General features: G+C 51.9%; 12 protein-coding genes across 12 annotated transcripts; 7 read left to right on the forward strand and 5 right to left on the reverse strand.

Moving 5' to 3' along the window:
* Nucleotides 1-695: 695 nt before the first annotated feature.
* Nucleotides 696-2,645, reverse strand: HMPREF1120_04896 (MIT family metal ion transporter; the record flags this gene model as incomplete). Its single annotated transcript, XM_009159045.1, has 1 exon — nt 696-2,645. One exon carries the CDS (start codon nt 2,643-2,645, stop codon nt 696-698), a length of 1,950 nt encoding a protein of 649 aa, XP_009157293.1.
* Nucleotides 2,646-3,982: 1,337 nt separating this feature from the next.
* HMPREF1120_04897 (uncharacterized protein) lies at nt 3,983-4,410 on the forward strand (the record flags this gene model as incomplete). Its single annotated transcript, XM_009159046.1, has 3 exons — nt 3,983-4,030; nt 4,099-4,158; nt 4,213-4,410. The coding sequence occupies 3 exons, from the start codon at nt 3,983-3,985 to the stop codon at nt 4,408-4,410; spliced, it is 306 nt and encodes a 101-aa protein (XP_009157294.1).
* Nucleotides 4,411-4,754: 344 nt separating this feature from the next.
* Nucleotides 4,755-5,294, reverse strand: HMPREF1120_04898 (RING-box protein 1; the record flags this gene model as incomplete). The annotated part of the gene is made up of 4 exons (XM_009159047.1): nt 4,755-4,853; nt 4,907-4,977; nt 5,032-5,110; nt 5,169-5,294. 4 exons carry the CDS (start codon nt 5,292-5,294, stop codon nt 4,755-4,757), a joined length of 375 nt encoding a protein of 124 aa, XP_009157295.1.
* Nucleotides 5,295-5,543: 249 nt separating this feature from the next.
* On the forward strand, nt 5,544-7,786 carry HMPREF1120_04899 (uncharacterized protein). The gene has a single exon (XM_009159048.1). It carries the CDS (start codon nt 6,112-6,114, stop codon nt 7,423-7,425), a length of 1,314 nt encoding a protein of 437 aa, XP_009157296.1. The 5' UTR covers nt 5,544-6,111; the 3' UTR covers nt 7,426-7,786.
* Nucleotides 7,454-9,107, reverse strand: HMPREF1120_04900 (uncharacterized protein). Its single transcript, XM_009159049.1, has one exon. The coding sequence runs from the start codon at nt 8,542-8,544 to the stop codon at nt 8,074-8,076; it is 471 nt and encodes a 156-aa protein (XP_009157297.1). The 5' UTR covers nt 8,545-9,107; the 3' UTR covers nt 7,454-8,073.
* HMPREF1120_04901 (uncharacterized protein) lies at nt 9,060-10,236 on the forward strand. Its single transcript, XM_009159050.1, has 2 exons — nt 9,060-9,540; nt 9,643-10,236. The coding sequence occupies exons 1-2, from the start codon at nt 9,423-9,425 to the stop codon at nt 9,810-9,812; spliced, it is 288 nt and encodes a 95-aa protein (XP_009157298.1). The 5' UTR covers nt 9,060-9,422; the 3' UTR covers nt 9,813-10,236.
* On the reverse strand, nt 9,373-11,159 carry HMPREF1120_04902 (50S ribosomal protein L23Ae). The gene is made up of 3 exons (XM_009159051.1): nt 10,923-11,159; nt 10,686-10,741; nt 9,373-10,628 (listed from the first exon to the last, which is right to left on the reverse strand). The coding sequence occupies exons 1-3, from the start codon at nt 10,948-10,950 to the stop codon at nt 10,248-10,250; spliced, it is 465 nt and encodes a 154-aa protein (XP_009157299.1). The 5' UTR covers nt 10,951-11,159; the 3' UTR covers nt 9,373-10,247.
* Nucleotides 11,160-11,343: 184 nt separating this feature from the next.
* HMPREF1120_04903 (uncharacterized protein) lies at nt 11,344-12,054 on the forward strand (the record flags this gene model as incomplete). Its single annotated transcript, XM_009159052.1, has 1 exon — nt 11,344-12,054. One exon carries the CDS (start codon nt 11,344-11,346, stop codon nt 12,052-12,054), a length of 711 nt encoding a protein of 236 aa, XP_009157300.1.
* Nucleotides 12,055-13,061: 1,007 nt separating this feature from the next.
* Nucleotides 13,062-14,381, forward strand: HMPREF1120_04904 (GDP-mannose transporter; the record flags this gene model as incomplete). Its single annotated transcript, XM_009159053.1, has 4 exons — nt 13,062-13,313; nt 13,364-13,451; nt 13,506-13,892; nt 13,942-14,381. 4 exons carry the CDS (start codon nt 13,062-13,064, stop codon nt 14,379-14,381), a joined length of 1,167 nt encoding a protein of 388 aa, XP_009157301.1.
* A 565-nt stretch (nt 14,382-14,946) lies between these two features.
* Nucleotides 14,947-16,186, forward strand: HMPREF1120_04905 (uncharacterized protein; the record flags this gene model as incomplete). Its single annotated transcript, XM_009159054.1, has 2 exons — nt 14,947-15,157; nt 15,261-16,186. The coding sequence occupies 2 exons, from the start codon at nt 14,947-14,949 to the stop codon at nt 16,184-16,186; spliced, it is 1,137 nt and encodes a 378-aa protein (XP_009157302.1).
* A 307-nt stretch (nt 16,187-16,493) lies between these two features.
* Nucleotides 16,494-19,454, forward strand: HMPREF1120_04906 (uncharacterized protein). Its single transcript, XM_009159055.1, has 7 exons — nt 16,494-16,827; nt 16,883-16,962; nt 17,014-17,178; nt 17,329-17,350; nt 17,407-17,459; nt 17,506-17,670; nt 17,723-19,454. The coding sequence occupies exons 1-7, from the start codon at nt 16,623-16,625 to the stop codon at nt 18,512-18,514; spliced, it is 1,482 nt and encodes a 493-aa protein (XP_009157303.1). The 5' UTR covers nt 16,494-16,622; the 3' UTR covers nt 18,515-19,454.
* On the reverse strand, nt 18,917-25,423 carry HMPREF1120_04907 (uncharacterized protein). Its single transcript, XM_009159056.1, has 2 exons — nt 25,114-25,423; nt 18,917-25,056 (listed from the first exon to the last, which is right to left on the reverse strand). Exon 2 carries the CDS (start codon nt 24,656-24,658, stop codon nt 19,835-19,837), a length of 4,824 nt encoding a protein of 1,607 aa, XP_009157304.1. The 5' UTR covers nt 24,659-25,056; nt 25,114-25,423; the 3' UTR covers nt 18,917-19,834.
* Nucleotides 25,424-25,435: the final 12 nt, after the last annotated feature.

A 25,435-nucleotide genomic window follows, 5' to 3' on the forward strand; every position in this document is an offset into this window, starting at 1 on the left:
CTCAAGGGGAGATCTTCTCGGCAGTACATTACTTTTCTTGGGAACGGCATATGTGTTTGTCATTCTGCCCGTAAAGACGACGCTTCTATCACCGCCAGTGCATGGAATATTGCCACGGATTTCCGTCATAAAATACCCGGCACCTAATAGTCCCCGCAAACTGTGAGGGGATTTGCATTTGCATGCGAAGGGCGTGAAGAATCATGACCTGGACTAGGTGCCCAGCCAGCCACGATATTTGTGGCTATGTTAAGTATTGAGCTAGGTACCTAGGTACGCATCTACTATCTATCCGAGCCTCGGGATAAAGTCAGGCATAAGGTAATTAACACTGTATTGGGGGTGCTCGATCGAGTCTCGTATGCACATCGTATCCAACAATTAGACAATGTTGAACAAACCAACCACCAATATCCAAACAAAACTCTATACCAGATCCAAGCAGAACCCAGCGAGCACTCAAGACGCTGCAATACCCTTTCTATGACACAGGCGCCCGGTCTGAACTGGATCCCTCCAAAGAAGCAATGCTCTCCTGTCTCTGCTCTAAGGTCTGCTCTTGTTCTTGCAAACATAGCCAGAAATCTTAATCAGGTCAAACGCGCCGTGAACCGAATCCAATGCGATCTGCAATCGAATAAACAATCAAAAGACAAAAGGGAAAACAAAAGACCGGGCAAAAATCCATCTCTTTCTTAAATAGCTTTCAGTTTCCTCGCGATGGTCACCATGGTGGCAACGAAGAGGCAGATGACGCCGACGATGCCGAAGAACCAATAGTAGCCTGCGACGTCCTGGCCGGGGACGTGGACGTTCATGCCGAACAGACCGGTGATAAGATTCAAAGGCACGAGAATGGTGGCAACGACGGTGATTTTGGCGAGCGCCTTGTTGGTGTGGTTGCCCTTGAGAATGTTGTCGACATTCAGCTGCGCGAGGTAATTGGCGTGGGAGCGGCTCAGCATTTTCTCAACGTGGGTCAGGTTGGACATCATGGTCACGACGTGGTCTTGAATATCGCCCAGGTACAGGCCGATGTCGCCGCGCGGAGCCACCTGGTATTGGTCGTTGCATCGCTTTGCAAAGCCCTTGATAACGTCCGCCTTGCCTCCAAGAAGGCGCATCATGTTGAGGACGCGCTTGCGGCATTCGCCGATCTGGCGGAGGAGGGTCAGGAAATCGTCCTCGCGGGCGATAAATACCTGGTCTTCAATGCTCTCGGACTCATGCTCCGCGTCCCGGATGATGGGTGCAAAGGAATCGACAATGTCGTCAATCATGGCATAGCAGATGTAGTCTGGTCCCAGCGACAAGAAGTCGCCAAGTTTCGAGATACGCCGGTGGACATTCTTGGCATGTGGGTTCTCAGTGTAGCTGAAGCTCAGGACGCCGTCGCCGCAGACAACGATGTAGATGTGGATAGGATCTAGGAAGTCCTCGCTCGACTTGTCCATGACAAATGATCGGAAACAGACAAAGTAGTATTGAGAGAAGAGCTCAACCTTTTCGCGAGCTTCTTGGGTTTCGATATCTTCGCGCGTGAGACGATGGATCTTGAAGGCTTTGCAAAGGACCTCCAGCTCGGCCTTTGTGGGGTTGAGGCAGTTGAGCCACCACACACCGCCGTCTGGTCCAACGTCGAAAAGATCTCGAAAGGTTGTGCCATCTGACACAAAATCGCCTAGTCTAGTCGCACTCTTTCCTTGGCTTATTTCCGATGTGAACAGGAAAAACCGCTCGGCAGATGTGGGTGGAAGCTGTTGTTCTTTTGGAGCAAATCTCTCCTCGCTAGATGTAGCTTGGCTATGGGTTGTCTCGTAATGCACGAGGGGTTTCTCGTAGAAAGTTTCACCATTGAGTGCCGAGATGGGCGCGTGCGTCGGTGATTGCCGATGATCCCTGAACGTCCGGTTTTCATTCGAGCGAGATCCCGCCAGTTCTTCAGAGACTTTTCCCTGAGCACTCAGGGCGACAAACTCTTCCAGTTCCTCAAAATCGATCTTGTACGTCTTGCCCGGCTCCTCGTCCGTTGGAAATGTGACGTCGTCATTAGCATCCCGGTCTGTCCGTAAAGTCAGGGCTGCCGGGATGCTGATTGTGTCCAAGGTCGGACGCCTTTGGTTGGTACCACCAGACTGAGTGCGATTGCGCAGGTTCTCAAGAACAGAAGACGAATGACTCTCGGCAGTATTGGCGCGAGCACGGCGACGGGGTTCGGCAAAAGCCTCGATGGAGTTGGCTGGGGAAGTCGAGCGAGAGGAAGACGAGTCCCGCGACCGATCATGGCGACGGGGGCGGCCCTCCCTGTTAGTGAGCCTTCTACCATGGATAGACGGCCTTCTTCCGACCCCTTCCTGGCCGTCTTCGTTGTCGTTGTCATCGTCGACAATTGCTTGCTCGAAGTCGCGAGCGATTGGATTGGATTCTTTCTCAAGAGTGTGGAGAAGAGCCTTGTCCACTCTCGAAAAATCCCTTTCTTCGATACTGCCCGGTGTGGGAGTCGCTACCTCAATCTCTACCATAGGGGAATCATCAGGACGAGCCGGAGTCACGCCCAGATTACGGCGATGGTCATCCAGTTCTGGCGCCGGAGTGCTGTAGCGGCTGTCCATCTTATGCGAATGTACTGACTCGGACGAAGACATCTTGACGTTGTGTTCCGTCGATCCTGCCACAGAACTGACTCAACTGCACTGATTCACAGCGCGACTGGGTCGACGGGCTAGCCACTTTGAGTGATATTGGTGGCGGACACTGGCCGGCCAAACAATGGTATTTTAGATGGAAAAAGACCGCCTTCTTTCCAATTGTTCGAAAAATCCCCCAGGCCGATCGGGGCCAGCGGGATACTCAAGATTCCCGAAACCCAGTTATGGTGGTCGGGTGGTGGTTCCGCAGAAAACCATGAGACCGGTGCCGAGCAAAGGGCGGATAAGGGAGACGCTGGCAATTGCAGAGCCCGCCAACTTGAAGGCTTGGGGGTGGATGTAGCTATCGACGAGCGCCAGCGTGAAAGAACTGAGTGAGAGAATAGGAAGAACTGTATGCGAACAGTCTTCCTAGACTTGCGAGTGTGCTGTGTGGTTTGGGGCTGATCGACCGTGGACCAGTTTTGACGGTCGGTTTTGCGACTCAAGACACAAGGCTTTCTGTCAACAAACAGTTAAGTAGGCCGACAAAGTGGATTGTCGACGCGAGGGAAAGCTGATTCCTATATAGGAGAGGTTCAATGAGCGAGGGAGGAAGGAGAAAGAAGTTTTCCGCAGGACGTAGAGGGACTAGTAGTAGTGTGTTGGTAGGAGGCACTTGTGGGAGGTGGTGGACTATTACGACACAGCAAAAAAAGTGCAGAGTGGCTGCGAAGAGTTTAGGGTCGCAGCCAGTAGTGAGGGATCGAACCATTCAAGTTGTCAAGCAGCAGAGCTGAGACTGGGGCCCAGCAAAGAATGTGAGGCTTTTCTCCAGGCCTCAATTATCCGCCTTTAATAAGCTGGTCTGGAAGCCTAAAGAGCCTCCTCCGGCTCCCTCTTTGGGCCTAGATACCCGAAGGCGCGCCCCTAAGCCCCTTTGGCTTGTGCATTGGCTGGGCCTTCAGGTTCAAGTTCCACTGGCAGTGGTTGGCGGATTATCGCCCAGACAAAGCATCACCGTGCTCACCACTGGCACCGGCATCGTGTCTCGGTCACCATCAACCAACGTCACGTTCCTGGTAGACAACTGTCGATTAGCCCCAACCTGGCATGCAGGAGCAATTGGTTGTAAAACCGACAATATCGCAGACCTTCCCTTCGTCCACTCTGATCGACACATTACGCTGTCTTTGATTGTGCCCACGAGCGTCGTCCCGCAGCCTCATATCCAGTTGTTGATCCACGTTAAGTTAGGGGCTGAAGTCAAGCTTCTCCGCCTGAGATAGGAGTGACGAGGTCAACGCATCTGAAGCTGGTCCGCTTTCACACTTCAGGGTTGAGGTAGAGCAAAGATGGACGCTGTGGTGACCCAAATCCAAGACCTCTTCGAAGGTCAAATAGTAAGTGAAGAGAGCTAGACCCAGTCACTTTCTGCCATCAGGAGGCCCTAGTCTAACGCTTCCCTAAGGATTTCGATGGACAGTATCTCGCCGAACAACTTTACAGTTCTATTCTGTCCATATTCTCGGTAAGTTGTCAGATGCATGAAGTTGTTGCTGTCTCGCTAATGCGGCTGATCAAGGTTGTCGCTCTCATAGCGGGCTACATCCAGCAAGACATCTTCCTTACCATGTGGATTGCTTTAGCAGGTACCCTGACGGCCATGTTCCTCGTTGTCCCTCCATGGCCTGTATTCAACCGACATCCTCAACCATGGTTGGGTTCCAAGGCTTCTCTCCCGCCCGGTGGAATACTTGTTCGCGATGGCAAGGGAAGATAGAGTGTCATCAATGCTCGTTGGATTCTATGGCGTTCAAAAGTACAGTGCCGTCTTCATGGATTCGTTTCATGTCACCCCATAAAAACCTTCTCCGCAAGGTTCTGCACCCCGTGATGCCGTCGTTCGGCCTGTCCGACAGGGTACCAGTCGATCTGTTCTTTCCCCTAGGTCTAAACGACCTGCTAATCTTGTGCTTGGAGTCTTGCCTGGCCTGCAGCGTAGCGTTTCTTATTCGAACGCAATCCCAGGAAGAAACTAGACCAGCCAGTATTCTGACTCCGCAGAAGCACGATACACCCCGGTTGTGTGGCATGGTTATGAAATGTCTTTGCCATTAAACCTCCTCAACGACCGTATTTTTGAAATTCCCAGTCTCTGTTGTCGAGAGGGCAGACTTGTCTTGTCTTCAGCCAGCGTGAGATACAGTGGAAATGAAAGGCATGCTAGCACAAGCGTCAGTATGGTGGGAAACAGCGTAGGGGATTCTCTTTCGTACATTGCAAATTCCCCACGCGACAGTGCATTCTTCTGTTGTGGCCGCACCTTGATTCGCTTGACACTCAATACCTGAACAACACTATTAGAACAGACGGGGACGAGAGACAGGGAAGCTCGACTCACAAAGGTCCATGATGTGGTTTCGGCAAATCGCGCAGTTATCAACAACGATATCCCATGCCCAGAGAGCGACAGCATTCCACTGTAGAGTGTTAGTGACGGTCATGTCCTCAAAGCCATCACCATTGCCATAAGCGCACCTTCTTAACTTCAAATCTCTTCTTTGCGTCTCCTCCTTCAGTAGTACCGGACTTTGAGCCTTTGACCACAGCCTTGGGCTTGGATTCCGCAGATGCAGATGCATCCGCCATTTCTACGTCGGCCATGTCTTATGCTGATGGGTGTCGCTGTTTCGAAATGCCAGTGCGGGGACAAACAGGCGTAAGGGAAGTCGGTGGCGGAGACAGTCGGATGAGGACCCAGTGCAGACACAGGCTGATCCAGGTAGCAGTGGGCGTACCGTGAGCTGGTGGAGGGAAAGTTAATGAGAACCGAATTGAGTGCCAGTCAAGCCGTTGAAAGTATGCTGAGAGGGTGTGCCAGTGGCTCGTGACAAGGCTGAACTTGAAGGCGAGAGATCAGTGGCTGATCCGAACAAAGAGGATGGTGGCGTAGTGAAGCGGCGAGGTACTGTACAGCGTACTGCAGTCTACTAGTACTAGTACTAGAAACCAACATAAATGAGGGACCTGCGCCCTCCAACTCGGCCGTTGCCTGCGTCACAACTTCACTCACGGATCACCATATTGCTTCCACCAACCGTCCAAAACAGCTACAGCTATCCTTTTTGCGGCGTATCACCACCCTCCTACAATAACAATATTCCTGACTGGAAAGCTGCCCTACCTCAGCTCTGGTCTTGATCTCCAATCTGTCGCTCGCTCAGCCTCAGACAATGAACCCTATCACTATCTTTTCTTCCCAATTCGCTACACAGTATACAGCTCAACAGCCGCGACAACAATATCCAAAGCTCTTCGCTCTTCCTCACCGTAAACGGACGAGATAGGCAAACGTTGACCTTATATCACCGTTTGTTAGCCTTCTTTTACTACTAGTCCACCTTTGACTTCGAGCGATTTCACTATTTCTACCAAGGTCGACGGGCTGCCAATTCATCAAGCCCGGTGAAAACACCAAACAATGTCTGCTACCACAACCACACCTCAACAACAACCTACAAAAGCTCCCCGCCGGCAGGGAAAGAAGCAAAGGCCTACAGACGGTAGCTTGTCGGACGTAGGTGTCCCTACAGAATATCAGCGTCACACATCCCCAAGCACTGCCCCCATGGCAAAGAACAGCAACAAAGGCCAGCCGGCCAGGAAGACCTCGAAGGCAAACAAAAATCCACAGTCAGAAAGCGCGACATCCGCTGCTGGGAAGCAAAACAATAGTCGCAGTTCGCAGGACAAGACAAGAGCGACGCCGGTGAAGCCCGCCGCTTACGCAGGTGCTACTTTTCAACAATCACCAGCAGCCTCCGATCTTCCTTTACCCAGTTTCTACTCCAAATCATTGCCTGCCACAAGCCGGTTGTCATCTGAGATCATAAACTCTGGACCCGTTGATGCACAAGCCTCGTCGGTTGCCACAACTGATCAATCCCCAAGCAAGGGCGAGTCTACACCTTGCGATTTTCTCTTCCAGGCAGCTCGACAGGCGAGAGCAACCCCCCGACAGGCCAGCCCTGTTGTTCGCTCTGGCAACCTATCCGTTCCCAACGGCAGCCCCGCTTCAAGGTCCCCTGCTCCGCGCGATGGTGATGCCATGTTCCCATTTGAGTTGGAAGGAGGGGCAACTCCTGGAGAAGATGGGTCTCCTTTTGCTACACCATACAAAGACCGCATGGAAGCCTTGCGGACGACCAAGTCCACCGCGTCGGGAAGCAAAAGCATGGATGAAAATGAACGCAGAGCCAAAAGTGACGCATTGAAGCAACTCCTCATGCAATCCAGCGGGCAAGGTAGGCCAACAGGCCCGGACCCGGGCTTCGACTTGAATAATCCTTTCAACGCAAGAGCACCTTATCAGCAACCAACTTCTTACCCTCAAGGACCAACTCTCGCACATCGCATGTCCGCGCCTGCTCCTTCTCCATACATGCAACAGCGGTCGGTTTACACTTCCCAAACACAACCTCAACAGGGATTCCAGTATGCTCCTGTGCATCCTCAGACCCAGAAGCGGCCGACATCTTCTCGCTTGAGGAATGTCTATGGCGCGCAGAACGAACTGGAATACGCCGAGTTGTCCTCCGACAGTGCGGTAACACCACCTATAGCATCTGCAGGAGGCCACCCGCAACTCCCGAAATCACAATATACCTCGGACACATTGGAACAACCATATCCGAACCAACCACAAATTCCCGGTCACCGCACGAAGCCTAGCGCACAGCAATTGGAGGATGATTTGCGCCGAGTTTTGAAGCTAGATCTAACGTCTAGAGGATGAGACACGAAACATTGCACATTGGGGGGATTACTAGGATTGCTTTGCGAATATCGCTTGCTACACGCCGTTCTGTGAACGCCGTGTGACGGGCGAATGTACGAAGAGAATTATGTGTAGGATGTTCCACTTTGGCATTTTCGGGCAGCACAGACGGTACATTCTCTGGAGGCGGATTTCCTATTTGTTTGGAAGTCGGAGATATTCTGCTGGGCAGCTGCACACTGTTTGAGTTTTATTTTGGCGCAACGATGGACGGCTCGTCTGCCGCGCATCTTAGCAATGTCATACATATTCTTTGGCCAGACTCCCGAATCGTCCCAGACCACACTTTTAAATCTATTACGCCATACTAGTATCCAGGGTATCCGTGTCCACCACAGCCCAAGCCAACCCGCAAGCAGAAAGACAAATAACGCCGCCGCCGTATAGCCCCGATCGAGAAGAAAGGCGTATTGTAAGTCTGTAGGTACTTTGAGCAGATCAGAGTTGAGGCCTCGCTTTGGTGCCTCCTATCATAGTATGTCGTCGCAAACCGCCCAAAAAAAAGGTCGCTTGTGTGTCATGACCATATTGAGCAAGCAACTTGTTGGGCACTGCATGTAGTTGAGTTTCTGTTTTTATTTTTCTGAAGTGTGATTGCACCAGTGCCTAGTCGCCGGTAGCACAGCCTCGACAGCCACAATTGACACACTGAATCGCGGCGGCGCCACCATCACCGCCAGCGTCGTCTCTCTTCAACTGAGCCTTGGGCACGCGACAGATACAAGTGCTCTGGAAATTTGTTTCTTTGGTCTGCACGCAGCGCAAACAACACAACTTCTCGTAACCCGATTTCTTCCATTTGGCGATCAAGTTGGCGTCGGCGTAGCCGTTCTTCAAGAGCCAGTCGTACAGCTCCTTGGAAATGGCCTCGCGCTTGTAGTACAGATCGTAGACGTAGCGAGAGCGGGCGTGGGCGATCTGAAAAATGGGCCATACGGCCTCGTGCTTTTTCTTTCCCTCGTGTGAGGCGTTCTGAGCGTCTCGCATCTTGTTGCTGTATTCTAGAAGCGTGTCTTCAATGTCTTCGAAGCCCGCCGGCGGAGGTTTGCGCGAGCCGCGCGAGCGAATGGGTGGCATTATTGGTTTTGGTTTGGTTTTGGTTTCGCAACAGCGGCTTAGCCACAGGATGGGAAAGGTCAAGAGAGTGAGGAGCGTTTGATCAAGTCTTCTTACGAGGGAAGAGGGGGTTCCCGCGGTTGTTGTATTATGTGGTGGACTGGACTTGACTTGCTGAATGTGAGACTCGGATCGCAGTGCAGTTGCGCTGTTTTTGCGTCGACAAGATAGTAAATTGATTGTCCGTGCGATGTCCAGAGCGCAACGTTGATAGAAGGTGAGGGACGTGAGGAAGATTTGGAGCTTGTAATATGTGAGTCGGAAGAAGTGACTTCAGGTTGAGGTTGAGGACTGGTAGACTCCAAAGGCTTGAGAGGCGTTACTATAACATCATCCCGAGTCTCAGGCTGGCAGACAAGGCTGAGGACTTGGGACGATGCGGGCAGAAAGAATTCCGTCAGACCAATTATTTGTAAAGGCGGCGTTGATTCTTGAATGGTACGAGGCACTAGTGCACTACTACCTAGGTAGTATGGTGTGGTTCGAGTTTTGCCTCCGGGTCGTGAGCTTCGTGCTGATTAAAACCTCAGCCTTGTGGCACTAACTGCTGCTTGTTCAAAGCGGCGTGAATAAAATACAACATTATACCTAGGCTGGATCGCCAAGGCTACAGGTCTCCAGGTTCAACTTGAAGTCGATGATGTTCGAAAGCAAAGTCCAAGTCCGCGTAGTGGTGTCGCAGTAAGCCGGTTCACGACATTCCTTCCAATTCGCATCCAAATCACGTTTCAACAAAAACGTGCTCTCAAATCACCGTCACGATTGAAACACCAGCAACATTACCTCCAAGTTGCCTCTTCAGCTTCGCTTTCTTGGTCAAAAAATAAAACAATATCAAAATGGACGACGTTGAACTCAACATCACCCAGCAGGACATCGCGCGCCTGACCCCTGCCGAGCAGTCGCAGCTCCAGACCTTCGTCCAGGTTCAGATGCAAAGAGCGCAGATCCAGAAGAGTAAGTTGAACCTGTGGGCATACATGTGATCCATCTTCACGGTGGATTGGGCGGCGTCTATGACACATTTAAGCTAACGGGTTCCTTGCTCCCATGTTATAGACATTCACGAAATGACGGAAATGTGCTTCAAGAAATGCATCACCGGCTCGATATCTGGGGGCAAGTTGGCCCCCAAGGAAGAGACGTGCATGTCCAACTGTGTGGAAAGATTCATGGATACGAATGTGACGATTTTGAAACACCTGGATGCCATCCGTGCGGGACAATGATGGCATAAGGCACGACGAGTTTTTGAAAATGCGAAACTTTTGTACAACTACAAGATTTGATGTAATCGTGGTTGGGGTTCTGCCGCAATAGGACAGTCCGGGGGAAATACTCGGAAGGAGGATTGCATTGTCCGGCAGATCGCTTCGCATATGTAACATCACATCGGGATAGAGGTGGCAGACACGTCCTCCGAGGGCGTTGCCGGAAGACCAAAAAAAGAATTCCTGCTCTCAAAAATGGTTTCTGGACTTTTTCTTCATAAGCACGCTTGGGTTTTGGTAATAGCTCAATCCTCTAATCGTGGATCCTCAAAGTCCATTCCACGCTCAACCGTATCCCCTATGCAGATGTTGCCCTTGAGAATCGCTGTCACTGGGCGCTCAGCCTCTGCATCCGGTGAGAATCTCCCATCCTCGTACAACAAATCCGGCCCTCTACACAATGGACAATTTCGTGGCGGCGATATCGAGAGCATCCACATCCGTGGTTAATCTGGCAAAAGCCTTCTTCTTGCCATCTGGTCTGATGAGGGTGTTGATCTTGACAGTGTCCACGTCGTACAGCTTCTTCAGGGCGTCCTTGATCTGTCGCTTGTTGGCCTTGGTGTCGACGATGAAGACCAAGGTGTTGTGCTCCTCAATCTTCTTCATTGCGCTCTCGGTGTTCAAAGGGTGGATGATGACTTTATGTTCGTCCAGTCGGGGCACATGGGGAATCGACTTGCGCGGGTACTTTGGCGACCGGGAGAGAACGAGCGTCTTGGGTCTGTGGAAGGTCGTCGACTTGCGGATCTTGCGGGCCTTGTCGGAATGGATCTAGTATTCGTTGTGAGAAACGGCTTTCTAAAAAAAAAGTCTCAATGTTGGACATACGCCTTTCAGAGTGGCTTTGGCGGCCTGGTTGGCTTTGGCGCTCGGCTTCTTCGAGCCTGTTCAAACAAGTCGTGTTAGTAAATATTCTCCTCAAAGCCATATCTGCAACAGAGAATGCCCCCAGCCCGGACTTCGACCATCGCGCATAACTTCCACCATCGAGGCGACTTGTCTTGTCTGGCTGGCTGCAACATCCCATGCCTGCAGTATTTGCAATTTCGAATATGGTCATCGTACCTTTCGGCTTAACTGTTGGGACGCCCATTGTCGTATTTGTGCCGAGTCGGTGGTTGTCGAGGTGGTTGTTCCAAAGCTGGCAATCTGAAAAGTCATCAGGCGCCGACTTGGATGGTGCAGGCGGGAACGATTGTGCGCCAAGAATTCATCAACGCCAAGAGACAGTCTTTACGGTGGCGCACCTCAACACGAGGCGCACTTTCCAGCCTCGTACAATGTACACCGATACTATTACGCGAGTTGTCTGTTTTACCAGGCTTCTACAGGTTGATGAACGTTTATGGGATTCTATCTTTGGTTCTTTTTCCATGAATTCACTCGGGTCTTGACTTTGAAGGGATTGGAAGCAGTGATGGCATCTTCCAAGTCATGAAAATTTCGCACCGTTCGATACTCAATATCTGCTGACTGGCAGCCCAAGATGGGCTTGGGCCAATCTGAAGACAAACCCGACAGGGAAAAGCGCGAGCTCGCTCAGGACGAAGAAGACCCTGACGCAGTCTTTGCATCGCTTGAGGAGGAAGATGACTCGGCATACCGTGCCCAAAGACTACAAGAACTGAACATCGCTGCCCATCAATCACAGCCAATAAAGACTGTGGACACCGCGAGGAACACTTATATAACTTTGAGCAATGACGACGAAGTTCTCAACTTTACAACGAGCAATGAACGGGCAGTGGTTCACTTTTTCCATCCGGACTTCGCACGGTGCAGGACCATGGACCAGCATTGCCAAAAGATTGCAGAAAAGCATGCAGAGTACGCGGATGCGGATGTTTCCTTTGCCCGAGTGGACGTCAAGAATGCTCCATTCGTCGTCGAGAAACTGGGAGTGAGAGTGTTGCCTTGTGTTATCGGATTTGTGAAAGGAGTGGCCAAGGGCAGAGTCACTGGGTTTGAGGGCTTGTGTTGGGACGGAAACGAAGGTAGCAGCAGTGTCACACGGGCACTGGAGGAGACACTCGTCACTTGGTCTGTTTTGCGCAAGAGGTTACTTCTTGGCCACCATGACGATGATTCTGACGACCAGGATGATGAAGATAGGCTTGACGATCGTAGACATACGACACGGAGTATCCGTGGTGGTTTACAGAAGGCAGCCGGCGACGACGAGGATGACTGGGACTGAAAAGATTGATAGTTCCTAGACGTCTTCACGATGCCAACAGTCCTGCCGTCCATCCACATGCAACAGGGCGTTGAGTATAAGTCCAGCTCAAGAGAGGAATGCCTCAACCGAACAGCCTTGACAAGAACAATCGAACAGCCACCAGCATGTGCGGCATATCACCGTCGTCTACTTTTGCTGTGGTCGAGGATGATGTTGGTCCCGGAGGAGCGGCATACTCCTTTCTGCCATTTTCGTTGCGGACATGTCGACCATATACCGGTCCCACCACAGCGACCGAGAGGAATGACAGCCTCAAACCCACAATAGTGGCAGGCTTCCTTAGGCATAAAAACTAGACCACCGTCCGCCTCACATGCAGCGGCATAGCAGCAATATATCAAATGCCATACCGATGGTGCCACAGCCGGTGTAAGGAGTGGACGAATCGAAAATGCGCCTGACAGAATCGCACTGGATTCTGCTGGGGCAGGCTTGCACGTATATCAGCCCCATCCGGATGTATGTCAGGTCCTGGAAAGAGGTCGGAGATTATCTCTGATGGCTTATATAGAGACAGCTGAAGGGCAAGACAGGCAACGGAGGCTTGATCGGTGTTTGGCCATGCCAGAAGTCTAATTTTGTGAAGGCGTCGGGCTGCTTGACGCCTGTCAGGCCCTGGAAAGTCGCCAATCAGCCACCCGCTGGAACAGTACACGTTGCGCGTCTTGCGTCCCCTTTTTTTCGCCCTTTGCCCACCCACTGGCACCTCACAAACTTGAAGTACTACTACTACTGGTGGTGCAGTTCACCTCCCTGGCAATCCTCAGTTTCTGTATCGCAGTCATTTTAAAATCCTCGGGAGAAGTATCCTTCTTCGACTTCTGCAAGGTCTTGCTCGTAGCTCACCCGTGGTTCTGTTTCCCACCAACGCGGCCCTTCACACCCTACCGCTATCCCGCCCTGCCAGAACTCCGTCACCCTAAGGTTACCATCGGAGTCGGAAGCCTATCCTTCTAACATCAGCCATGGCCGAAGAAGAGAAGAAGAGATTTCTCGAAGAGACCGAGATGGAACTTGGCGAGAAGCAGGGCAAAGGGTTCAGTAGCCCTCCGCCACCGGCCATACCACGACACTCTCATCCCTCGCACAACTGGCAGAACAACCCAATTTTGCCTGTCATCTGCTACTGTGGTTCTTCCATCTTGATGACTGTCGCGAATAAATATATCCTGTCGTTCCCGGATTATAACCTCAACTTCTTGCTGCTGGCTGTCCAGGTTGGCTCACTCTTGTCCCATCTGTCCGCTTCTTGCTAACTATCGCATAGTCGACCGTTTGCGTACTGGCCATTTCTACCTGCAAGTCATTGGGCCTTATCAGCTATCGCGACTTCAAAGCGGACGAGGCGAAGAAATGTATGGTCTAGTGTTCTACCGTGTTTATGCAGGCTTTAATACTAATGTGAGCAGGGTTTCCCATCTCTCTTCTCCTAATCGCCATGATCTATACCGGCACCAAAGCGCTGCGCTACCTCTCCATCCCAGTGTACACAATCTTCAAGAACCTGACTATTATTCTTATTGCATACGGGGAGGTGTTGTGGTTTGGAGGATACATCTCGTCCATGACCCTCTTTTCCTTTGGCCTGATGGTGCTGAGCTCGGTGGTTGCGGCTTGGGCTGATATCAAGCACGCTCTGGAGAGCCACTCTTCATCAAACTCCGCCGCAGCCACGCAACAGCTGGCCACTTTGAATGCAGGTTATCTTTGGATGTTGGTCAACTGTCTGTCCAATGCTGCGTATGTGTTGTGCATGCGCAAGCGCATCAAGCTCACCAACTTCAAGGATTTCGACAGTAAGTTTTGCTTCCAGATTTCCCTGGTACATGTTCTAACAGTCGCTAGCAACGTTCTACAACAACTTACTCACCATTCCCGTTCTGCTGCTTGCCTCTTTTCTAGCCGAGGACTGGTCATCCGCCAATTTGACCAAGAACTTCCCACCAAACTCAAGGAATGGGATCTTTGCTGCAATGATTTTCACCGGCGCGTCATCCATTTTCATTTCGTACACATCGGCATGGTGCGTGCGAGCGACATCCTCGACGACCTATTCCATGGTTGGCGCACTGAACAAACTTCCGCTCGCCATCTCCGGCCTCATCTTCTTCGATGCGCCCGTCACGATTCCTAGTGTTAGCGCCATCTTCCTCGGCTTTGTGAGTGGTATTGTCTATGCACTAGCGAAGCTCAGGGGGTCGCAAAAGCCCAAGACTGGAATTCTCCCAACGTCCAATACCATGAGCGCGAGCAGTCAGAGCACCAGAGACAGCCTAAAGGCATGATCGGGTTGAATCTGGTCTTACGAGACCACGACACCTTCCAGCGCCAGCTGGGAGCAGCCTTCTGCGACGCAAAGAAACATTTCCATGCATTGCCGGGCGTTCGGAAGAGGCGTGTGGATTGGAACCGCCAACAATCCATGCAGGGGTTAGTTGCGGGATTACTTCTTGGGATTTGAACTACTTAGACTCTTTAGACTCGAAACCTTTCGTCTATCGTATTCGTAGCAGTTTGTGAATTGGGAAAACGGAGCTGTTGTACGAGTAGTGGAGTCGTCACAAATTCTGGCATGGTAATGATATAGACATTGCCAAGAATAAAACAAAAATGTCGAAACGAAGCCAAAGATCGAGATAAACTGTTTTGTCCCGCTAGAGATTCCAAAGCAATCAGAAACAATAGTCTATATCCAGAGGCATACATTGGACTACATTGGTAGTGCCCTTCTCGGCCGTATTAAATTGAAATTACAACTGAGTATCCACCATTTCAGTGTTACAATATGTTGGACCTTCAATAAGCCCACCCTACACGCTCCAGACCAGCGTAGACCCCCCAGCAGTCTTCATGGGAAAAGCCAAAAGACCAGCTCGAAAGCATTCAAACCATCATGATAATCCGAAATCCGCGAAGAACGCAGTGGTGAGAAGGCAACACAGCCAAAAGCCACCACAACACGCAAAGAAGGCCGGATCAGCACGTGGAAACGGCGGCCCACCAGTAGGTCGAATCAAAGTACCTTTCTCGAAGCATGACAATGTGCTCCTTGTCGGTGAAGGTATGGCAGATACTGCTGAGATCGACCTGAACCCCTGTACAGGGATGTAAGATCGATATGGCTATGACCTACTGACAAGGATAAGCCGCTGACTTGACCATAGGCGACTTCTCCTTCTCCTTGTCCTTGCTGCGTCATCACAGAATCGGCCAGCTAACAGCAACATGCTACGACTCGCGGGAGGCCCTCGAGAGCAAGTACCCGGGCGTGGAGAAGACGATACAGTACCTCCAGGGAGTGAATGAGCCGGGCTCTCCACGCCGAGATGACTCGGCAGATGTAAGTCATGGACGAGAAGGTCACGAAGGACAATGGGAGGGATTTAGCCCATCACCACCAGCATCACCAAGCACTCCGGAGCAAAAACCTTCCAAAGAAGGAACGAAGAAGACCCCGGTCAATATTCTTTACGGCATTGACGCAACCAAACTGTCCACCGTGCACAAAAAGGCCTTACGGCCATACTCGCCGTTTACCAAGATTGTCTTCAACTTTCCCCATGTCGGAGGCCTGAGCACCGATGTGAACAGACAAGTACGCTACAACCAGGAGCTTCTCGTTGGCTTCTTCAAGTCTGCGAAAGGACTCTTGTCCTCTCCGTCGAATCCGGCACGTGTACTAGAGCCTGACAAAGAGGCCGGCAGTGACCACGAGGATGACTCTGAATCATCCCAAGACTCAGCACAGCACCCTGGTGCTGTCGATGGCCAGATACTGGTTACTCTATTTGAGGGAGAGCCGTATACACTCTGGAACATTAGGGATCTCGCTCGACATTGTAACTTGAAGGTTGTGGAAAGCTTCAAGTTTTCATGGTCAGCCTACCCGGGCTATCAACATGCCAGGACCATAGGGGAAATCATATCCGGAAAGGACCGCAGTGCCGAAGGCAAAAGGAAAGGCGCCTGGAGGGGAGAAGAGCGAGATGCAAGGTGCTATATAGTTGCTGATCAAGATGCTGAAACTGACGTGCGATCTTCGCAAAAGAAACGGAAAAGAGGGCAGGATGATGAGGATGACAGCGACTAAGGAGAAGAGACGCAGTGATACAGACGCATCACTACAACCAACGACAGTGCCTTGCCTATCCGTGGCCCGTGTGAACTGTTGTTCGGGTGCTGCTTTTCTTTACAACATATTCACCTCACTGTACTGTAGGTATGTACCTAGTATACTATGTATATACTGTTTGCCGAAACAATGTACAAGTGCACAAACCACCTATTATCCACGTTCCCCGATTGGGGAATAAAACCACTAAGTCATGGGCCAAGCCTGTCACTAGTCGTAAGTGCTTCTAAAAACACCTAAAACTTGATTCGAGGACCAACTTCAACTGGGACGCGGGTTTGAGGAACTTTCATACTCCTACTAGACTTATTATTTTTCCTGTCGCGTCTTACACCAAAGAAAACCCGAAGTTTGTCTGTCTGCGATCAAACATCCAGTGCACAGGACAGTCGCGATGTCGGAGGAAGCACCACGAAAGCGCTCACGCTTCGACCAAACAGAGCCTGAGCCCCGAAAAGCCTCTCGCTTCGACAGACGTTCGCGGTCCCCTTCTACAAGACAGTCCGAGACGAGAAGTCGGAGTCCTCTTGCCAAACGCAGTCAAAGTCCTGCACCTGGAGAGAAGCGCAGCACTTCCGTCGACCCTGCTGCAGCCGCAGGTATTCCATACCCACTCAGATATGAGGGTTACTCGGTGCTAACGAACACTCAAAGCCGCGGCCGCAGCGAAGATCAATGCCGAGTTACAAGCGCGCAGAGGAATACAGCATGTCGATGTTCCTCCCATTCGATCGGTAGGCGCTGCAATCCCAGCCGCTTCAGCAACTATTGACGTTCGCTCACAGGGTTCTACTCCCACGCCTACTCCCAAACCTTCCACTCCAGGTGCGAATGACCACAGCCGAGTCGGCGGAGATATCTACGTCGCAGATGGAGACTATATCAAGGACATTGAAATCAACGACCTACGGAACCGTTACACTTTGACCAAAGGTTCTACCCAAAAGATGGTAAATATCCCGGTGTTGGGCTCTGACTCTATTACTCTTACTTGCAAGTCCAATCAGGGCCGCGCATTGGCAGTACCCGCGTGGCTTGCCCTTGCATGAAGTCCAGGTGGAATATCGCGCGTTACAATGCTGACGATAATGTGTCTTCAGATCAAAGAAGAGACTGGAGCCGGTACGCCAACGCTTACGTTGCATCTGATCGATGAATTACTGACTTTAGGTACGAAGATGTTACTACTCGAGGGTCGTACTATCCGGACAAGAGCATGGCCACTGCGACGGTAAGTTCTGGATGATCCAAGTGATTTACCGTTTCTAATAAGATAGAACCCACCGCTCTACCTTCATGTCACAAGTACCTCCAAAGCTGGCCTTGAAAAAGCCATTGAAAAGATTGAAGAGCTCATGAAACAAGAGCTTCCGAACCTGGTTGACGAAAGACGCTTCCGGCGCCGAGAGCCTGAACCGTTTGAAAGGGATGAATTCGGAAGAGTAAGTGTTCAAATGTGGATTTGTTTCAATACAGCAGCTTACTCGAAAACAGCGCAAATGGCCCGAGGAAAAGATCCCCATAGACATGGAGAACATCCCCGGCTTCAATCTTCGCGCACAGGTCGTCGGACAGGGTGGTGCGTACGTCAAGCACATCCAACAGGAAACCGGCTGCCGAGTTCAGATCAAGGGACGGGGAAGCGGCTTCATGGAACACAGTACTGGCCAGGAGTCCGACGAACCAATGTACCTGCATGTTGCCGGCCCTCAGCCCGCGCAAGTTCAAAAAGCTAAAGAACTTTGCGAAGATCTTTTGGCCAATGTCCGCATAAATTTCGAACACTTCAAGGCCAACCCTCCGCCTCAGCGAATGGAGTCATACACCGATGGATACGGCGCCGAAGCCCGTCGTGGTGGTTCATATGGCGGCTACGGCCACGGGCACGGGCACGGACAGGGCCATGGGCATGGTCATGACCGCCATCGGGAAAACAGTTACTCACACAACAGCAACAGCTACAATTCGCCATACTCGGCAACGCCAGCTACACCAGCCCCTGGTACAGCCGCTTCGCCCACAGAGTACGCCGCTCAGTATGCGCAGTACTATGCTAGTCAGCCTGGCGGCGATCCTTATGCGGCCTATGGTGGCTATCAAAACTATGTGGCATACTATCAATACTACCAACAGCAGGCTGCCGGTCAACAACAACAATCGCCGCCTCCACCACCTCCCGCCGAGTCCAACCCACCGCCTCCCCCTGGACCGGATAGCTCAGCAGCTCCACCTCCACCGCCTCCTTCCTCTGGCTATTCTGCAGTTCCGCCACCTCCTGGATTGTGAGCATAACCGAGCGGATGAAGTGCTGACTGTGTCAGGCGTATGCGAAACATATGTTGTTCAGTCTTTTACCCTTGCAGTTATCGAGCCACGCCACATCGGCAAGGCAGGTCGCCAGAGTGCCTTGAATGGTCAAGTCTCGAGCGAAGGCCACATAAAGAATCTGCATGCAGACCATTTGGCGACATGAGGACTCGAATTGGGCAGGCCAAGTATCTGAACCAAAGGATAATTGCAAGCTGATCGGTCAATAGGGACCAGATCCATAATTCCATTTCAGTGTTTGTGTGTTGTAATAAGCTGACTCTAAAGCTGACCCTATCCAGCGTAGTCGTGAACTGGTATAAAACCTCATGCGAAGCCGCTCGAACAATGGATGCGGAAGCGCTTCGCCAGGTCGTCCGCGTGTGCATGAGTCAAGCTCATCACTGCCTGATGAACGAGGCTAGGATACCTTTTGAGGTATATCTGATTGCAGCAGGGTTGTGCTTCTTCAGCACTCAGCGGCTTCGTGAAGTCTTTCATTGCTCCCTTGCGATATTATCCGGAAAGGTCCCTACCCTAATATTACCATGAGTATTGTTTTTGACATAAGGCCATGGAAAGGAGCATATCTATATCTCTTACTAGTTGTCTGCATGGATGGAAATGCGGAATCGAACAAAAATTATCAGGTAGGGAAGCCAAGGTCCTTCTAGTACACGGCGGCCAGGCCGCTCGCTGCAGTTTGAGCATATATCTCATGCACTTTCTCTGCGTTTCTCACCCTTCACGCGTTTCTGAGCACAGTCTTATTGTGTCTTATCTCATACACGGGGTAAAGCATTGCGGCTCACCGTGACTTGTCATGTTGAGCTGGCAAATCCCAAATCTCCTGAGGGGATATCCGTGACGACGATAACAATTCAGCTATCCAGGCAATATAAAGGCACGCCTGTCATCGAAATCCTCAACATCCATCAACACATCCAACATCAACAAGACAAAAGGTATTGCATGTCTCGCCTCATTTCCGTTGCCCTCGTCCCAGACCATGCGTCTGCCAATGATCTATTCAATAGTACACGACATGTTTGTACAAAACTCAAGCAGCTTCGCCGTAGACTAGCGACCTCTAAGAATCAATATCCGGATTGGCGACGAACATTGCTCAACCAAATACTCCATTTCCTGGTAAACCAAATGCAGGAAACCCAGGTCTCTTTCATGCGCGTTCCGTTTCCAGTGACATCCCGTCCCCGATATGATCGATCGACTGTGATAGTAGAAGAGGTTGCCGGAAAAGCGAAACTCCATTTGGCGCATAATTGGACCTGACCGCAATCACTTTATTCTCCGGATTGTGGCATCACTTGGCTTCGAACTCAAGCCGCGACTCAGTCCGGCGCCAATGCCACGGCCTAACGTGGCTATCTTGGACCCTACCCAGGGGTTGAAGCGGACGTCGTCGTCTTCTGCGGCCGACGCTTTTGAAACGTGGTCGTCGTCATCGTCGCGTACGGCTTCCTCTGCGCCTCCACCTCCGCCGGAGGGATCGTCTCCTGACTGCATGTCAGTACCCCCACTGTGTAAGCCGTTTCTCCCAGACGCGGCGGCGGTGGTGGATTTGGCCCGCTGATGTCTTTGCGTCAAGGCCAGGAAGGCAGCCAAAGCTGCGTCCGCAGTTAGATCACCGTGTCCTGGGGTCAGCTCACTCGCCGAACGGTGCAGTTCGGAGCGAACACGACTGCTGCTGGGTGGCGGCGCGGCAGCGAGTCCTTGACTCCGGGCCTCTGAGTCCACGTTTGAGTCGGGTTTGTCTTCTAGTAGAAAACGGGCCGTTGGCGGGGATGGTGCATTGACAACGCTGAGGCTAGCGCAGGGACATCCGCAGCCGGTGGGACAGCTGTTGTGCTCGTCCAGGTCCTCGTCGTGGTCCGGGTCCTTGTCCTCCCGAGCGTCGCCAATATGATCATCATCGTCGGCTTGATCGTGCCTGGCTATCCCGCCGTGAGCAACCACGTCGACCGGATCATCTTTTGATGGCGACGTTGTCTCTTCTGCTGATGGCCTGCGGGAGATCGGAATTCTATCCGTCCCGCTCTTACTGATCCGTCGAACGCCGAACCAGCCTTGCGCGCAGTCGTAGCATGTCAAGTGTCCACATTGCAAACAGGGCACTGCGAGGCCGTCGATCGAACTGTTGCAGACCCCACAGGTGCTCCGCTCCGGGACCTTGAGCGCCGCGCTGCACACCGGATTGACACACTGCCAACCGATGGGGATCCCGTTTTTTTCAATGGGCGCCAATGGGTCTCCGCAGTGGCGACAACAGCGGAGGATGGTAAGGCCGGGGCTCGGGGCTCGGGCTGTTGCCGTCATCGTCTTGCGTCGTGGAGGCCTTTCTAGATGCATGCCGGCGGAAACCGAGGGCAGGTGATGAGGACCCGGAGGGAAGTGATGGTTGGCTGCGCTCAAATGTTCAGCGGACAAGCCGTCAAACTTGAGCATCTCACAGCGTTGGATGGGCAACTGCCACACGTCGAGCAGATATGCATAGCTTGCGCGGTAACCGCTGCATCTTTGTTCGAGCGTGGGGCCCAGCAGGGGAGACAGAGCATATCCGTCTAGGTCAAATTTGTCTTGATTGAACAGATGGGTCTTGACCCGCTTCCTTTTGGGCACTTTCTTTTCTTCTGTAGTTCCCTGGACCTCGGAGGATGTTCCTGCTACAGGCTTGGGACTATCATGACCCTTATTCCCTGATCGCCGGGCACTGTCCTTCCGTGAATTCCGAAACGCCGACGATGTGATTGACGGGCGCGGGCCCACCTCGCGGCTGTCTTGACTCGCCGCCTCACTGCCCTGAAAAGAGGTACGTGGCTGTCTGCTGCTGCTTTGACCCCCAAAGAGGCTGGAAGACACCCAGCCGGGTGCCAGCGACCCTGAAGGACTGTACTTCTTGAGGCCCGGAGCAACCCCCGAGCTTGAGCTCTGGTTCGGCGGTGAATTCGACGAGTACGATTGTGTCAATGCCGAGAGACTTGCGCGGGCAGAAGAATATGGGATACTGGAAGCCGGTCTGTGGCTGGACCTGTTTCCTTCAGGCGAAGTGGACAGGGAGATTGTCGTTGATTGAGATTGTGCGTGATCGCTTGCGTCGTCGGCGATGAAGCTATGTGCGCGGGACGAAAATTGGCTAGTCTGGCGGGCGCCGCTGTTGTATGGTCTGGTCTGGCCATGAAGAGGGTGAATTCCTGTCGTGTGCATTCCCGGGCTTGGAGGAGCATTCATTGAGTCAACAAGAACGTATCCTTCGGAGGCTAAATCGTTCTGGAGAAAAGCTTTGGCTACTGCTTTGGACGGAAAATAATCTGACCTCGGAAACGGAGCGTTGTTAGGAAAGCCAACGCACGGGTCGATGACAGGGTCGCCAGGGATTGCGCCCTGGTTGGCGACCGAGGCAAAGACGCAGGACATCATGGCCAGCATCTGAACATCTCCCAACCTCTCAAAATGGTCAAAGATGGCGGGCAATAGATAAGTCGATGCCAACGGATGATTGCCCCAGCGTGTCCTACCCAATGCTTTGTTCCCCACAACACCAGCAGAGCTGTACCCCAGTGATGACTTTGTGACCACGCTCCGTGCAAGGACTGATATATCAATTGGAGCACCCTGGCTGAGATCAGGAAGTACTTCTAATGGGACAGTATCATCCAGAATCAGGCCAAGTAGAGTCCAGACGGAGGCCAGGTCTTCTAAACATGCTTTGCGAGCAATACCGGCGTTGTGTTTACACAGCTGTGGGCCATCACCGAAGATCTTGTATTCAAGACCTAGTTCGCGCTTGGATGGTACCAAGTTTTCGAAGCTCTCAATGGATATATAACAAAGACGCGGGTTGTCGTTCAGTTTATTGAGACCCGTCGTGGAGTTATTCGAACGATCCGGTGAGCGAGAACGTTGATGCAATCCGGAAACACCGACCGGATAGGAGGATACACCTCGAGCGTTTTGCTCGGTCTCGAACGACGACGAGGAGCTGCTAGACGACAGCCATGAGGAATCTGAAGTTCCGGAATCCGAGTCCTCGTCAGAACTTTTGGTTCTCGCGGCTGCTCTGCGTGCAGGTGAACTGGCGTGCATGCGTCCAAAGCCTTCGAATAGCCCGCTCGAGTCCGAATTCTCCAAGTCTTTGAGACCGAGGGTACTCAGCAAAGAAATGGGTTCCTTGGATTTGGCTGGAAAAAAGCACACAAGCTTCCCGGTTTGTGACCATATTGCACCACAACCCTTGGCCAAAGGCACTAGGATATTGGCAGACGCCTCCAGTCCATCCCGAATGCCGTCCATTTGCTCGTCATCATCGCTGCTCGAATCATCTGCTGGGGCGGCAGCTGCATCCAAGACCTTGGACTCCGTCAGGGAATCTCCCAAGACCCAACCAATTATCTGCTCGAGGTCCTGTTCGCGCAGAAGATACCGCAGAACGGCTTCCAGGCATCCCCTCTTCCTTGACGCATAGATTTCGGAAATGGTGTTCAGCTCGGTTGAAATGAGCTTGTGCGTCTCATCGTCGACAAACCCAGATTTCTGCAAACTGAGGACAGCATTCGCATTTCGAGGGTACGACTTCGGGAATCGCATCTCTACTCGGAGGTAGACTTGGCTTTGGTTTTCACCCCAAGGAGCTTGTAGTGACATTACAGCTTTGCGCCGGGAGATATCCACCACTTCAAAGTCCACCTTTTTAAACTTCTCCCCAACCTGTCTGATTTCTTCCGCAAGCGTATCGGTGTCCCAAGAAGATATCTTTACATTTTTCAGCCATGCGATGGGATCTGCCCGCTGTCTGGCGTTAGCGCGGCCATGCATGCCTTGTCTGTGAGTCTGACGGCCTTGTACCCAACTTCGAAATCGGGAGACAGGTACTTTATTCATCGCCGCGCTCGTGCTCATCCGATAGCGCAGTTGCATGACCTGGCTAGGACGAGGAAACATCTCACTGCGAGGGGGCTGCTCCAGCGGTGAATCACTGTCCGCAGGATCATCCCGGAAGGACTTGTAAATCGCACCCCTACGGGTGAAATTGAGCCTTTGCACCTTGGAAACTCCTTTTTCGTAGCCAACATTGGCATATATGCTGGGGTCCAAGGCATGAAGTCTTAGTTCTCTGTCCGTACCCCAGGAAACTAGTTGGAAGTCGCGATGATCCACGCCGTCTGCTATCGTACCTCGTGAACGCCAGAGAAACTCCTTGACATGACCATCGTGGCCGGCAAACGTCGCAACTGGCGGGACAGGCCCGCTTTCAAGCACTCCATTGACCGGCCGACGGTCATAGAGATGCAAATCGCTGTTCCCGCGTTGTGGCATAACCAGCAATCCCCAGCCGAAAGGAGTATGACGAGCCCGTCGGATAGGGAATGAAGTCTCAATAATGCGCTCAGGCATGTTCTCTTCATGGTTAAGATTCCAAAACTTGATGGTCTTGTCAAGAGAGCATGTGATGATCTTGCCGGGATGGTATCTGTTCCAATCCACCCCTGAGATTTTCGTCGCATGTGCTTGGATCGTTCGCACTGGGTAGGCACCATTCCTGTCGTCCCAGATATGGAGAAATTTGTCATGCGAGCTGGCAACAACGTGCTCATCTTGTCTGCTCCATTTCACCTGAGTGGCACCAGCAAACCAATCCGAAAACGAGTTCACTGGCCTCAAAGGTGCCCTCAAGTCCCAGCAGTGAACAAAGCTGTCCACTGCGCAAGTCGCGAGGACATCGGGATTATGCGCGGAGAAATTGATGTCGGTGATTGCTCTGGTATGTCCATGAAGCACAAATTCGATCCAGTCTTGCCATGAGCGAGCCTCAAGGTTCCATACCAGGGCCTTTTGATTCGAAGTGCTGACTACCCAATAGTCCCGGACGGCGAACGGGGACCACTGAACATCGGCTACTTCCCACGGAGTCCGGTGCGGAAGGTAGCGAGGTGGAGAATATGGCGAATCCAGGTCTATGATATGAAGCCCCTCTTTAGAAGCCAATGCGACGTCCCGGCCACTGGGTGAGATGCTCATGGACCCCACGGGCTGCTCGAGTCGAAAGGATGCATCTTGCCCAAATGTTTCGCTTTCGAAAGCGGACGTCGGACCCCGGGGCGCCATTTCTTGAGCCTCAGTCGTTGGTTAGTTGGAGACACCCGGGGCGCATAACTGCCAGATCGGTCATGATATGATCACTGCAATGGCAAGCGGATTGACGAGCTTCTGCCGAAATAGTCGTGTACTCTGACGCGGACAAGCATCTCAAATAAGAATAACGCGGCGAGTATGTGGAGGAGCTATGCTGTGAGCATACCATGTCCCAAACTGGTGGTAGTGCCTCACTGATCACGCGAAAGGGCAGCTACCGTGATGGGAAGAGCAGAGACCGTACGACATGTTCGATGGAAAGTCAATAGTAGTTGTATCGAAACTCAACCACTATGAATAGTAGTAGTAGTAGTAGAGAGTCCACAGACCAAAGAGGAAAAGTGCCCAGGACCAATTCACGTGACTAAACCCTATACAGATTACATAAGCATCAGGTCGAATCGCATCACCTACCTAGGTACGCATACCAGTGTCGTTTACAAAGTCTCCATTCCAGCTGGGCTTTGTGGCTGGTGGATTACGGGTAACGAGAATTTGTGCGTATGTCATCGAGTACTTGAGTCCCCGGCTGTTACTGCTGCCATTCTGGAGGATTTCCACCTTTCCTGAGTACATTGTACAACCATGACCACGTCGAGGTTGACCTGGGTCAGCATCGTGTTCGAGTCAATGTGACGAAAAATGATTCTTTGTTCAGGCCAGCAGGGCTGGACTCCCTGATGACCTAAGTTCAATGAATGTTCGTAGAAAATATCATAAGCTGGCTCAAGGAAACCCGAAACACAGCTG

The sequence above is a fragment of the Exophiala dermatitidis genome, assembly GCF_000230625.1.
Source record: "Exophiala dermatitidis NIH/UT8656 unplaced genomic scaffold supercont1.4, whole genome shotgun sequence".
Lineage (NCBI taxonomy): Eukaryota > Fungi > Ascomycota > Eurotiomycetes > Chaetothyriales > Herpotrichiellaceae > Exophiala > Exophiala dermatitidis.

Coding starts and splice junctions, on each gene's coding strand:
- HMPREF1120_04899 (XM_009159048.1), top strand. CDS start 6,112: ATGTCTGCTACCACAACCACACCTCAACAACAACCTACAAAAGCTCCC.
- HMPREF1120_04900 (XM_009159049.1), bottom strand. CDS start 8,544: ATGCCACCCATTCGCTCGCGCGGCTCGCGCAAACCTCCGCCGGCGGGC.
- HMPREF1120_04901 (XM_009159050.1), top strand. CDS start 9,423: ATGGACGACGTTGAACTCAACATCACCCAGCAGGACATCGCGCGCCTG. Junction 9,541..9,642: donor AAGAGCGCAGATCCAGAAGA/GTAAGTTGAACC, acceptor CCCATGTTATAG/ACATTCACGAAATGACGGAA.
- HMPREF1120_04902 (XM_009159051.1), bottom strand. CDS start 10,950: ATGGGCGTCCCAACAGTTAAGCCGAAAG. Junction 10,742..10,922: donor CCCAACAGTTAAGCCGAAAG/GTACGATGACCA, acceptor TTGTTTGAACAG/GCTCGAAGAAGCCGAGCGCC. Junction 10,629..10,685: donor CCAAAGCCACTCTGAAAGGC/GTATGTCCAACA, acceptor AACGAATACTAG/ATCCATTCCGACAAGGCCCG.
- HMPREF1120_04906 (XM_009159055.1), top strand. CDS start 16,623: ATGTCGGAGGAAGCACCACGAAAGCGCTCACGCTTCGACCAAACAGAG. Junction 17,460..17,505: donor AGAGCATGGCCACTGCGACG/GTAAGTTCTGGA, acceptor CTAATAAGATAG/AACCCACCGCTCTACCTTCA. Junction 17,671..17,722: donor AAAGGGATGAATTCGGAAGA/GTAAGTGTTCAA, acceptor ACTCGAAAACAG/CGCAAATGGCCCGAGGAAAA.
- HMPREF1120_04907 (XM_009159056.1), bottom strand. CDS start 24,658: ATGGCGCCCCGGGGTCCGACGTCCGCTTTCGAAAGCGAAACATTTGGG.